Source organism: Rhynchophorus ferrugineus, unplaced genomic scaffold, assembly GCF_030347505.1.
Source record: "Rhynchophorus ferrugineus isolate W39M unplaced genomic scaffold, kcgeb_rfMv2 rfM10, whole genome shotgun sequence".
Taxonomy (NCBI): Eukaryota; Metazoa; Arthropoda; class Insecta; order Coleoptera; family Curculionidae; genus Rhynchophorus; species Rhynchophorus ferrugineus.
The window spans coordinates 29,266,062-29,280,415 of NW_027472589.1; the positions used below are offsets into that span (position 1 = coordinate 29,266,062).

Consider the following 14,354-nt stretch of genomic DNA (forward strand, 5'->3'; position numbering starts at 1 on the left):
ATACAGTTCGACATGCTTTACAATTATGTGAAGCTTTACGGCCTATTTGAGATAGGCATAGCATAACAGGTCAATTGAAATGTCCCAGGCCTGACCATAGATGGTGCTACTAGAATTAAAACCATATGTTTTTTAGTTAGCCTTAACCTTTGTTAAATTGTGAAAAAATGGATAAAAAGGAATTTCGCTTGTTGATAAAATATTGCTTATTGAAGGAAAAATACAGATAAAGCAAAAACTTGGCTTGATGTCGAGTTTCCGGACACTGCCCCAGAAAAATCAACCATCAAGGATTGGTATGCTAAGTTTAGACGTGGTGAAATGAGCACCGAAGACGGTGAACGCAGTGGACGCCCAAAAGAGGTTGTTACCGACGAAAACATTTAAAAAATCCAATAAATGATTTTGAATAACCGTAGATTGAAATTGAATGAATTAGCAGACACTCTAAAGATATCAACTGAACGTGTACATCATATCATTCACGAATATTTGGGTATGAGAAAGCTCTGTGCAAAGTGGGTGCCGCTCGAGCTTACTTTTAACCAAAAACAACGACGAGTTGATGATTCGGAGCAGTGTTTGAAGATGATCAAGCGCAATAAATCTCAGTTTTTGCGTTGATATGTGACAATGGATGAAACATGGCTCCATCATTTCACTCCGAAGTCAAATTGACAGTCATCCGCTCCAAAGCGTGGGAAAATGCAGCAGTCGGCTGACAAGGTTGTGGCGTCTGTATTTTGGGATCCTTATGGAATTATTTTTATTGACTATCTTGAAAAAGGAAGGACAGCGACTATTACATATTGGACCGTTTGAAGGACAAAATCGCCGAAAAACGGCGGTATTTGAAGAAAAAGAAAGTGCTGCTTCACCAAGACAATGCACCGTGTCAAAATATCCACGAATTGGGCTTCGAATTGCTTCCTCGTATTCCACCGTATTCTCCAGATCTGCCCCCCAGCGACTATTCCCTGTTCTCAGATCTCAAAAGAATGCTCGCTGGGAAGAACTTTTTGTCGAATTAACAGGTGATCGCCGAAACAGAGGCCTATTTTGAAGGAAAGGACAAATCGTACTACAAAAATGGCATCGAAAAGTTGGAGGGTCGCTATAATCAGTGTATCACCCTTGTAGGGAATTATGTTGAATAAAAAAACTAATTTTGTCAAAAAAATGTGTTTTACTATGGTAAGTCGAAGACTTTCAATTGACTTGTTACCTAGAAGTCTGGAAACTTTTTACTTCAAACTGCAACGATACAGTTTTTAATTATTTACATGAAAATCATATACAATATTCTATTTAATCTTTCATCTCATATTTAATTTTATTTAGGAGTAACCAGACTATATTATCTTTATAACTTTTACGTTAAATTTCATCTACTGCTTTTGTCTCAATATATTAATATATTACGTGTTATGAATTATGTCTCCACTGTGTTATATATTCCACTTATTATATATCAAATGTATAATATTTATTTATATTTTATCTCATTTTATGTATTTTGATTCTGTTTTGTTTTTCTTCACTAACCATACTTTATAATATATAACAGAGTCCTAATTAAATAAATATACGTTTAAGTTACTAAATAACACTAAAATGTTGAAGTGACTATAATTAAAAGAAAATCTTGAATAAAAATATCAAACCAAGATGATTTCATAATGAGTCTAAATAGCCGTAGCTGTTCTACTACTGCAGAAAAACATTCTACTTATTTACATTACACGGATAATTAAATAGTGAGCGTGCAGAACTGGAAATCCCCGTTAATTCGTCGGTAATAGGTCCGAAGCGGGACCTGCGACGATAGCAACGCCGGTAACTGCCGACTGGATCCCGAATCGTCTGCTCCGGAACCCGTCGAAGGACGGGGGACTCGATAAAATATGCACGAGGCTTTTCCGGTGGCATTCCCGATGGCGTATCGGATCCGGTAACCCTCGTCAGGACGAGAGGCCCACGACAATGCGGCCGAAATGAGCGAATCGAACTGCGGCCCGAGATCACGAAACCGTAATTGTCGGGAGGAGGAAATCGAGTTTTTCCCGGCTAATTTTCTTAGGAAGCTGTTTTTTTCTCGGTAACCTCGATTTTCTTTATCCAGCCCGGATTAGATTAAGCGTAGAAGAGGAGGCGTAGAATTCTGTCGATGTTCGATGTTATTCACGGAAAGTATTTGCTGGTATTTTTTAAATTCTGCTTCATTCACTCGAGTACATTGTTTGTGACATCCATTAGTAGTAGGAGTTGATTTTTTTCGGTGTCATAAAGCTTAACAATGATTTACGCCCTCGTATTGATGTTATTGAGCTTATAAATGAATTTTCAAGGATTTTAATTTAATTTTATGTTTATTGCATCCGCTACAAACCTTTAGGCCACCACGCATTCACCTACATCAAAGTCAAAGGTTGGCAACGCTGGTGGATTGGTACCATGCGGTTCCTAGCTATAAAAGACCACCACGGTAACGTCTCGCTCTCTTTTCTTTTCTCTAACCCCTTGTAACAGTACCACTTCCACAGTGCTACCGTACTTCCTGTACCTTAACCTAATATCTTGCCATTCTCCCGTCGACCACATGTATCAATTTAAATCGAAATAAACAAGTATTTCTTCAGGCAGTGTTTTGAGTTCTCGTGCGGATTCCTTCCACAAAATAGTAGTGAGTGTTCGGACAAACAATCGTATCGACAGCCACACATTTCGACCGACTGACTCGGTGAACATTCTTACAATTTGAAGCTTGATTGATTGTCAAAAACCAATACAATGTTATTTATCCAAAGTATTGTCCATCGATAGCCGCTACTTTTTTCCATCTCTTTACGGATAACGGTAATTTACTGATTCTGACCTATTTTTTGGTATCTGCGTAGGAAGTGGAGGGCTGCTCAGACAGATCACGACTCATATACGGAATAAGTAGCAAACAGAAGGGGCAAGCTCTGGGGAATTTGGTGGGTAGCAGTTCCATTTTAATGTTTCCAAGTATGTTTTTACCGATTTTGCTACATTCGGGAGTATGTGATGTGCGTCTGTGAAATCGTTTAATGCGTTTAATATCGCTTTTTCAGCAAGTTTGGAGACTGAACTAATTAGGCTGATAGGCCTGTCGTCAGAAGGGTTTGACATATCATGAAATTTTAACAACTTTTTTTGAAGGTTGAAACTGAAAGAGAGGCAAATGCAATAAAACTAGCGCCATCTATGTGTTAGACCCGGTACTTTTCAGCTCATGCGTTATAGATAAAACCACTTCATCTCGTGTAGTGCACTGAAGTGTATTTCACAGTGTAGTGTTAATTACTATATAAACATTATTACTGTATACACTAAGTAAGGACCAATGACTTTTTCTAGTTTTCAAATGATTGTAAAAACAAATTGTAGGTTATTTGGGAATTACCAGTAACAATTTATTATTAACAATAACAAACAGCGAGTACTACTACGTTAAGAAAATAGTTTTGATTGTAAACTTCATATAGTGCACTTCATAATAACATGTCCAGTAATAAGAATTATGGAAAATGTTATCATAATGTTAAAAATAGAATGAAAAAAAAGACAATATTTAGTTTAGCAGTGGATAAAGATAAATATTTACCTTATACGTCCTTGAACCGAACTTCTTTGAGATCGCGCTTCCAATTTAAACCACCCCTCCAACCCAGTGGATGGAATGTCCTGTAGAGGTATGGTGACACAGCCGAGAAAATCGTCTTGGGAGCTCTGTCTAGCCGACTGACAGACCTGTTTGAAGAATCTACCCAAACCTACGACAGATCACGAAACAAATCAGTGATGACCTCCATTCGAGCTCATCATTTCCGCACCTACCTCTCACACCTCTTACTTCGTTCAGTTTGCTGACGGCTTCCAGCACCGAGCTCTCGTCGTCGTGGTCCCAGATGTCCAAGTGCAAAGAGTCGCTGTTGATGTCGTCGATATCGCTGAAAATAAACGCGAAATTTTAGGAATTTTAACGTATGAATAATGAACGGGTCTTCATTAACTAGTATCGGCAAAAATCGATCGGAATATTGTAAATTAATTATATCGGTGTTATTTTATTTCATATTAAATATTCAGGTAATGAATAATTCTAGTAATTACTCAGGTATTCCTGGAAATACAGTAATTAACTACAGGTTTTTTTTTAAACTTGTGTTTGTATTGTCAATATTTTATTAATTAATAAAATGTGGTAGGTACCCGAATTTTTTTTTAATATTATTAATATTGTTTTAGAGCACGTTTTCATACCAATTAGCCTATATTTATTAATTTAAAAAGAATTTTAAAAGTCTTTTATTAAAACATACATCGATAATTGAATTAAACTTAATATCCATCGAATTGCAAAATATGGTTACAAATTCAAAATTGGAATTAGTAGTTGTTCAGCTCACATTAGAATCTTCGAAAATAATTAGAAATAAGTACAAATATAACATATATACATTTTTCAAAGTAAGTAAATTGGGAAGTTGGAAAATTGATTAAATGATATTTAATGGAACCAGAAACTTATTTTAATTCGTTTGTGTTTGAATCTATCTCTGACCTATTCACCTATTGCCAAATATAATGGTCAAAATTAGAATTAACGAAAACTATATAGCATATATATAAAATATATATAAATATATTATATTATATATATAAAAGAAGGTTTAGGAATCAAAATCAAGTATGTAATTAACTTCAGTATATTTAACTTTATGTTTTTAAGTATATTTTTGAAATATTGTTTTTTTAATAGTACTACTTATATGAGCATTGTGTTATAAAATTTAAGATGTTATAAGTTGTTATAGTTAGTTATCAGATTAGATTAGATAGTGCTATTTGGTGTATTTTGGAAATGTCTTATATTAATGTTAAATAATATTTAAATAAAATAATTTATTAAAATCTTGTTTCATTATTTATCCTTATAATAAACAGTCCCTCTTGGTGCGTCCTTAAATGTATCAGACGTGGAGAACCCGCCAATTGCTCAGTCAGGCGCCAATTGTCTCAATGATATTAAAGATAGAAATGTACTTTTTTCTTAGTTGTAAAACTTCCCATAACGATTCAATCATATTGAGGTCTGAGCTTATTCTGATGCTCTTGAAACCAGGATTGAACATTTTAAGCTATGTGTATTGGCACATTATCATCCTGGAATAGGGCAGTGTTTGGCAGCAATATGCTAGTCATAAAGAGCACTTCATCATCGACAATGTTGAGTTATTCATTGCCACTAAGAGTGCCAGTGATGCGAATGAGAGAACCAGCTGAATAGTACGATATAGCTGTCCAAATCATAACGGAATTTCCCTTATGTTTGATCGGACGAAGCAGGCAGTCACAGAAAAAGACACAACTCTAATAGATCCTATTAAGCTGGGTTGGTGGCTCAGTGGTAAGGGCGACAGGACGGTCCACCTACTACTGCGATAGTCGCGGGTTCGATTCCTGCTGGGGCATGGTCGTAAATTTATGTTCGTGATGGTTTAATATTTGTGATTATCCTGGGCAAGAGTGCAAAATCCGACAAGGAAGATGATCCCAATGGCGCCAGTAATCAGGCTGAATAAGACGGATGTATTCTGGGATGATTTCTAAATTGGTTACTAGCCAGTGGAGGACCGTGGTTTGGAGCCCACGTTAAACTGTAGGTCCAGTACAGATAAACCCCTAGTTGGTAAAAGGAGGACCTATATATATATATATAGATCTATAGATAGAATATATAAAGATCCTACTAAGTTGATGGATTTATGTTTTATATTTATTTTTTAAAATAAATTTACTTTATTAATATTATTATAATTACATATATTTATTTTAATATGTTTATACTTATTTTTAAATTTTTATTATATTTTATTTAATAATTTTTTTTCCGAATTCATTCATTATTTTTTATTTAAATTTCATTGACCGAAACGTGACACGTCATGGCTGTCACGTGCCTGCCGCGTCTTCGTTGGGTTCACTGGGTTATCTAGTTTCTTCATCATCTATTTCTTAGTGGATATTACGTATAATTAAGGGGTAAAGCCTATTGTTCAACGTCTTTTTATTAATTTCAAACGTTTACTTAATACGATTTTCACTTAATTTTCGGACACAAACCTCACAGGGCGAAGGAATTCCGAAGACCATTAACAGAAAAACAATTGATCGAATTTCACCCTAATATATTCCATATCCCGGGAAAAATAAGGCCGGCACCGTGGAAATTCCTGAATTCCCAAGTGATGCCGGAAAATATATTTTGCATCTGTCCTTTGGAATATCGAACAGATAAGTCTATTAGGGGCCTTGCGCGCGGAACGGCCCTTTTAACAACCACGTACCGCGAATAACGGCCAAATATCAACCGGGACTCGGGCAGGAAAGTTCAACTCCCTTTTTAAAGTTGCCTCCTCCCGCCTCCCGCTCGTTTAACGACCGGTCTCGTTCGACGGGCCGCTGTTAGGGTTTATTTTTTGATTCCCTGGCGCTGCAGGAGCGATCAAAACGTCTTTATTGTGTCGGTATGGCCGTTATAAAAAATGCCGACAGACGGTACGTCTATTAGGGTTCTTGTAATGTCGGCAATTGAACCTTTTAATAGGCTATTCATTAGAAGACGTCGATAAACGGAATGAAATGATACGAGGGCGGACTGATAAGTAGTTAGTCTCAACGCCTCATGACAACTGGTTGGCAAAAGGGCTTCCATATCTGGTATTTTTGAATTTTTAAACAATTTAAATATGGTACTGTAAGGTAACAATGTAATAATATTTAAGGTGCAACCAGGTGGAAACTGCAAAAAAAGCTTAATGTGTGAGCACAACGCGTAGAAAGATGGAACCTTAAAGTAATTTGTAATTTTAGTGAATTACAAAATGAGTGAACACGATTGCATTGCCAAAAGTTATCTTAAGTCAAATTAAAGAACATTTACTAAGACTGTAGAGCAATCTTCAAGAATATATTCCTCCAATTGATAGCAACAAAGCTTGGATAAGAAATCCATTTAAATTCAAGTTATATCCGAAACTAATTCGCCAGATTCAGATGTAGATTCGTTAATTCAACTGTCAACTGACACATCACTTAAATATATATTTGACACAGGTCCATTGTTAGATCTTTGGTTGTCTCGTCGTCAAGAACACACAAAATTAGCTCATCAAGCAACAACTTTTTAATACCTCTTGTCACAATTTATAGATGTGAAGTTGGGACTTGAACACTAATTTATCTTAAAAATAAATATGGAAACCGACTTGAAGTGGACACTCTGAATGCGTCATTTTCCGCGAACTTAGATTCTTTAGTAAAAAATAAGTAGCATCCGCAAACTTCACACTAAAATTTAGTGACTAAATAGGCGATACCAAAATATATAGGATCAGTAAAACATTTTTACTATTAATAAATGTGTATTATTTTACTTGAACGGTATGGTGACTCTTCTCTTTCGATGGCGCTCATCAAAAATTGCATTATCGAGTTTCAACGTGGTCGCATGTCGGTTTTTGATGAACCACGTCCAGGTGCCGGCTACCACGTAGGATAACATAACATACATCTACGATCTCGCGTTGAAAGATCGCTGATTGAAGATGCGCCAGACAGCTGAGACAGTAGCCATCTCAAAAGACTGCGTCGGTCATATCCTGCATACAATTTTGGACTTGAGAAAGCTGTCGGCGCGATGTGTGCCGTGTTTAGTCACTTCGGACAATAAACGCAACTGTGAGACCACTTCAGAGCAGTGCTAGATGCTGTTTAAGCGCAATTCGAAGGAGTTTCCGCATCGTTTCGTGACCGTCGACGAAACATGGATCCCCTGGTACACACCAGGCACCAAAGAACAGTTGAAAAGTTGATTATACCCGCAAAGGTGTTCCGAAGAAGGCGAAGACTGTTCTATCGACTGGAAAAGTGATGGCCACCGTTTTCTTTCATTCACAAGGTGTAATCTACATTGACTATTTGGAGAAGGATAAAACAGTCACAGGGCTGTACTAGGTCAAATTATTGGGTCGATTCTACGCCGAATTGCAGAAAAAAACGGCCTTAGTTGGAACCGGCTCACTTCTTCGCACTCTGGTCAAATTGTTGGGCCGAATTGGGCTACGAACTGCTGCCCCATCCACCATATTCTCCAGATTTAGCTCCGTACGACTTCTTTCTGTTTTTGAACTCGAAAAAATCACTCGTCGGGTAGAAATTTCAGTCGGATAGGTATGTTATTGCCGCCACTTGCAGTCCTCGAGAAAACGTACTTTCCAGAAGGGTTAAAGAAGTTGTAGCATGTCTGGATCAAGTGTATTTAAAGCTGTAGGGAGACTATGTTGAGAAATAAATCGACATTTTTTCAATATTTTCGTTTTTCTTTAATAGGATAAGTACTTGTCGGACCACCTACGTATTTTGATCAACAATGTCTACAAGAGATTAAATAACTAAAATTTCATTTGTAAAAATACAAAGAAGTTCCGTAATGTTTTGCATTTTTACGATTTAAATAAAACCGAAGAACTATCGCGAAACTTAACGAAACTTTTGAGAGAATCGTTAAAATAACTCGGGGGCTGTTTGCCAAGTTAATATTTGTGAACTTCATTAAGCAATATGAATGGGCGAACTTATTATGCGAAGAAATATCCATTATACTAAAATAATAAAATAGAGAACATTCGACTATAGGCCGCTGGCAAGGGCTATAGGCGTTTTCTCGTCTCGTTCAGTATTCCGCAATGCCACATCACATAAGATAATGGTGTCGGAATTGTTAAATTTCGAGTATTGCCGCACTAACCCGAAATTGCGTTATCTGAGCAATGGGATACAGAATAACAGGACGTATAAGAGTCACGTAGTTTTAATTCTTGATATTTTTTATTCTTATAGTCCATATCGATTGAATGTATTATTCATATATACAGTACTATTTTGATATAATGAAACTGAATGGAATTAGAATATATTCGATATAATAAGTGAGAAAACTTGTTTATTAACCTCAACATTACGTAGATGATCATCTAGTTACCTTTTTGATGCCAACGATCAACCTTATTTGAGAAATACACATTTTATCATACCTAGAATATTACGAGTATCATTTATAGTAAAATAACGTTGATTAATTCTATTTTGTTCTTTCTCGCATTCTTCCGCTTCTTCATTAGCAACTGGCAATACAGATCTGGCAATTTCAGCATCAGTTAGTTCTCCACAGACGGCTAAATCATCGGCAAACGTAACAAATCCTTAGGACTCAGTCCCTTGAAAGTTGAATTCTTCTTGAACTATTTGCCGGGCCTTAGCAAGTTAGGCGAGTGGTAAGTCATCATTTTCATTATTCCATGGAACTTTAAATTCACTCTTTTTGAAGTAGTTCGTAATTGATTTTTCATTGACTTGATTCCAAGTAGTCATCCACATGGTCTTCAATATCAGCAAGATACTATCTGGCAAGTTTCTCTCTGCAGTGTACCGTTTCTCTGTACTATTGAAAGTGACTAAATGAAACTTTTTTGTGTTGGGCTTATGACCAAATGCTGACAATTAACAACACAAAGTAAAAGAACAGAAACAACCAAAATGTATATATATATAATAAAATATATATATTATTATATATATGTATATGATTTTTTTGTCATGAAGTTTACCAAAATCCAAGTTCGGTAAATAAACTAACGTCCGAAACGGTTCCGACCGAGACATCCCTCCTAATTTGAAGTTAATCCCCGAGGAATTATCCAGACGCCCGTGTTCCTGGAAAGGTCCTCTCGGTTCGGACGAAATTATGGGACGTTAAGCAAAAACTTTCCCGGACAATTTTCGTCGGTTCTGAGTGACGTATCAGCAAGACCGTCAGGACTTATACGGATCAATCACCAACGCACTATTACTTTGTTTCAGATTGGATTATACATACACGTGTTTGTTAACTTGGATGTTATTTGTTAGTTTCAGTGGAAATTTGGTTAATATTCTTTTGCTTTGACTATGATGATTTTTATAATAATATTTTGTAACACTAAATTAATGTTGGAAGTACTGCTTTCGTGCAAATAATACGCAGTGTGTATTGCTCAGTTTACACACCAGTTTTGTAGGTTGTATACGATTTGTTCAGACTTCGAAGAAACGACAATCGGTGGCAAAATATTGTAAAGCTTCATCATAGGAATAGTGGGCGAAACCCAAAGTTAACTGACAGAGAACGACGAACATTAAAAAGGACTGTGGCCAGACAACATAAAACTACCGCGGCAAAGTGACAGCAGAACTTAATAATCACTTGAGCAATATTATTTCTACAAAAATAGTACTGCTAAAATAAGCTCCACAAAGCTGATGTTCATGGAAATCCTGCGATTTCGAAACCCTTCATAAAGCAAACCAAAGCTAATTTGCGAAAGATGAGGTATAACGATCCTAAAACCTGGACAGAGAATGTAGAAGAAGAAGAAGAAGAATGTAGTATGGTTCAATGAGTAATGGATTATATTTTTCAAAAAAAAAATCAAAACACTAAAAGAAGCCTACAACCAGCATTATCATATGACAAATGAATTAGGGAGAATGTAGTGATTAAACCTAATTTTATCAAGAAAAATATACACGGATAGTAATAGAAAGAACTAAGGAGAAATACAGTGATATCAGAATGATTCGACAAGAGAACACAGCAACGATGGAACACTGGAGATGGAGAACTAAACATAAAAAGGTAAAATGTTCTCTAATGACAACAAAATACATTACTTAGATGTATATTTATAACTTAGATAAAGGAAGCCTCCATAGGTGGTTTAGAAAAAAGTTCAATAAAACAGTTCAATTAAAAAGTCCCCGGCCTGACACATAGATGGCGCTACTAGAATTAAATAGATATATTTTTCAGTTAGATGCGTGTATAAATTTGACAACTGTCGAATCATTAGTTTGTGAATTATAGCATTTTGAGTTAAGCAACTTTTGTTATTGTGAAAAAAATGTATAAAAAGGAATTCCGTGTGTTGATAAAATATTACTTTTTGAAGGGAACAAATACAGTTGAAGCAAAAACTTGGCTTGATGTCAAGGAAAATCTGCCCCAGAAAAATCAACCATCAAGGATTGATATGCTAAGTTTAGACGTGACGAAATTAGCACCGAAGACGGTGAACGCAGTAGACGCCCAAAAGAGGTTGTTATCGACCAAAACATTTAAAAAATCCACAAAATGATTTTGAATGACCCTAAATTGAAATTGAATGAAATAGAAGACACGCTAAAGATATCAACTGAACGTGCATATCATATCATTCACGAATATTTGGGTATGAGAAAGCTCTGTGCAAAGTTGGTGCCGCGCGAGCTCACTTTTGACCAAAAACAACGACATGTTGATTCGGAGCAGTGTTTGAAGATGAAGTTTGAGAGTTTTTGCGTCGATATGTGACAATAGATGAAACATGGCTCCATCATTTTACTCCAAAGTCCAATCGATAGTCATCCGAGTGGACTGCACACGATGAACACGCCCCAAAGCGTGGGAAAACGCAATAGTCGACTACCAAGTTTTTGGCGTCTGTATTTTGGGATACGCATAGAATAATTTTCATTTTCATTTGAAAATGGAAGGACCATCAACATCAAAAACTAAAGGTTTTTGGATGAACTGTATATGACAGGCTTTATAAGTGAATAAAAACGGAAAGGAATTACCGACACGCCTGGTATGTATTGAGCCATTTTCAACAATAAAAAATATTCATGAATATTTAATTCTTCGGATCGTTAGTATCCGTATAAGTATAATAGCAAAACGAAAAGACAAAAAACCGACTCTTTTACATAAATGCAAATATTTCGCTTTAATTTCATTTAAACCTCTCGGAATCCGTGATTAATCATAATTAATACACAACTGCAATACAACGCCCGATTTATTTCTATTGTTCTATAGTATCCCGGCCCTGTTCTCCATTCATACTTGAGCTAATAATCTTCGTCCGTTATAAGGAGCCATAATTAAAGGCCCGCCGAAAAATCACGAAAGGCCCTAAATCCAAACGAAAACTCATTAAAATCAAATCCTTCTCGCCGTCATCATCATCGTCGCGCGGGGACCACCGGCGAGGAAACGATCAATAAGGAATTTTCAGCATTTAGTTCTTAAATTTGCATGGTAATAACGCTCTTTGTTCTGTCGCTTGTTAACGTGGGAGGAATCTCGAGAAGAAATCGCGCCAAGAGCTGCGCTTTTCGTGAACGGTGAGGGGGACCGGGGATCGGCGTGTAGGTGTGTACGGGGAAACGGTGAAGGTGCTCTGATTTATTCGAAGGAAAATGTTTTTCGCGCCCGTAATTTGAGAAGTGAGGGGGAGGGCACATATAATTGGAAGTCCTTGTCCCAGTTTAAATTGAGGAAATAACATCAAGTTTTATATATCCCATAAAAATACTAAGCTTGGCACATGCTTGATAAAAACACTCTTATGACATTCTACCTACTAATTAATCCAAATCAAATTTTTTTCTATTAGATCTTACATTAGATACTATTAATAATGTTTTTGGTCTGCTGTACTTCCATCAAGATACAAACAAAACGACTGAGTACTTAAGGTAAAGTTAAGACTAACTTTACACTATAGTTTTCTTAGTAATGCGTCATGAATATTTGTGACGTCAAACTGAGTCAAGCATCAACTCTGAGCTTTAGTTCAATTTGGCTTTGGCATAAAAAAAATTCTAATCTAAATAAAAAAATTGAACAAAAATGTTAACAAATATAACATTACAGCATATCTAAAAACTACAGTTAATTATACAGCCACAATAATTTATAGGTTAGAGTAACTAAACCCCTTATTACTATTGCTTTCAAGAATTTTCTGACATCTGGTCGCCGTCCGGTTGTTATATGTACGCTAAATTATTCAAAATATTTGTTATGTTTGTTTACAGGTTATAAATTATTTTAGCCCTTTGATTATTTTGATAAATTTGAAGTCGCTCCGCAATATATCATATTACTTTGTCTGAAAACGCCGAAAACAATAGATATTCAGGGTCACAAATTGATTGCGGCTTTAATAGGTTATTTCTAAAAGGAACAAGATAATGGAGGCCCCCTTTTGCCGGAAAATTTAGAGATTAAGAGTTAGAGAGGTAATTATTGATGATATTAAATAATATAAGTTCCTACAATTTTATTGAAAATGTTTTTTAGTAGGTTGCTGCCGCGCTAGATATTAGTGTGGGTACTGGAATAAAACAGTAAGTATACAAACTATTTTATCGATATAAATATAATTTAACAAAATTATTTTAGAGAAAATTGTCTGTCTGAAAAGTATACATGAAAGAATTAAGGACATGCAGATTTTTGATGCATGTAAGACATCGTTTCATGCACTCCTACAGAGCATAGGATTTAAATGATGTAAAGATAACCTTCGGAGAGGTTTAATGGAACTTCCAGACATTACCTTAAAAATAAATCAATTTTTAAAGGCATAAAGTAAGACCAAGGAAGATAAACTATTTGAATTTGTGCATCTTGATGAAACTTGAATATTTCAAAATGGTTCATTGTGGCAAGGCAGTAACAAAAAAAGTGTAAAGACAAAACAAAATTATGGAAAAAGGTAAAAGTTACAAACATGTTTTAGACATATTAGAAATTAATAGTTTAGTGATTGAATTGGACAGTGAGTCGGAAAGTGAAAGTGACTGAAGGAAACTTTCAGGATATGTGATAATTTTGTGCAATGCTGAAAATTTCTGAGACAGAGTGATAAGAGTGGAAACAGCTGAAGGTTTGCACATAATTAATTGAATATAACTGTAAAAAATGGTATTGTAGGGCGTGAAAGATTTGTGTGCACAGATATAATTCTAATTGTTCAAAATTAAACATGAGCATTAGGTTACAACGTATGAGGAGAGAATGAATACTAACTGTTTTGTGGATATGGTAAATGTATTAGACAGAATTTAGTGATTAATTTTATGAAGAATGGTTTACACAGATAGTAGTAGAAGAAATAAAATCTACAGTGAGACCAAAATGACTTGACAAGTAAACACACCATCGAAGGAAACAAGAACTAAACGTAAAAGGGTAAATATGCTTTCAAATGAAATTGAAATGCTTTTCTCAGATATATAATTGTTAATTAGGTGGATTAGGCCTCCAGGGGATACCACTACATAAAAAAACGCGCCTAGAAACTCTACCTCTTGGTGGTGTGCAAGAGAGTTCAATGTAAAGAAAATACATCTAACCTACAAACTATTATACTTGTGTTATTAATTGTAGTTTCAAGTCC

The 14,354-nt window shown here is 35.6% G+C and overlaps 1 protein-coding gene across 2 annotated transcripts in view; it reads right to left on the bottom strand.

Annotated features, from left to right (window-relative positions):
* The window catches only part of unc-13-4A (BAI1 associated protein 3), a 233,402-nt gene that overhangs the window by 52,478 nt on the left and 166,570 nt on the right, over window positions 1–14,354 (bottom strand). For both annotated transcript variants that reach the window (XM_076416392.1, XM_076416393.1), the window contains exons 10-11: window positions 3,862–3,974; window positions 3,629–3,797 (exon numbers count right to left, since the gene is read on the bottom strand). In XM_076416392.1, the coding sequence (XP_076272507.1) occupies window positions 3,629–3,797; window positions 3,862–3,974 (282 nt within the window). The remainder of the gene's footprint in view (window positions 1–3,628; window positions 3,798–3,861; window positions 3,975–14,354) is intronic.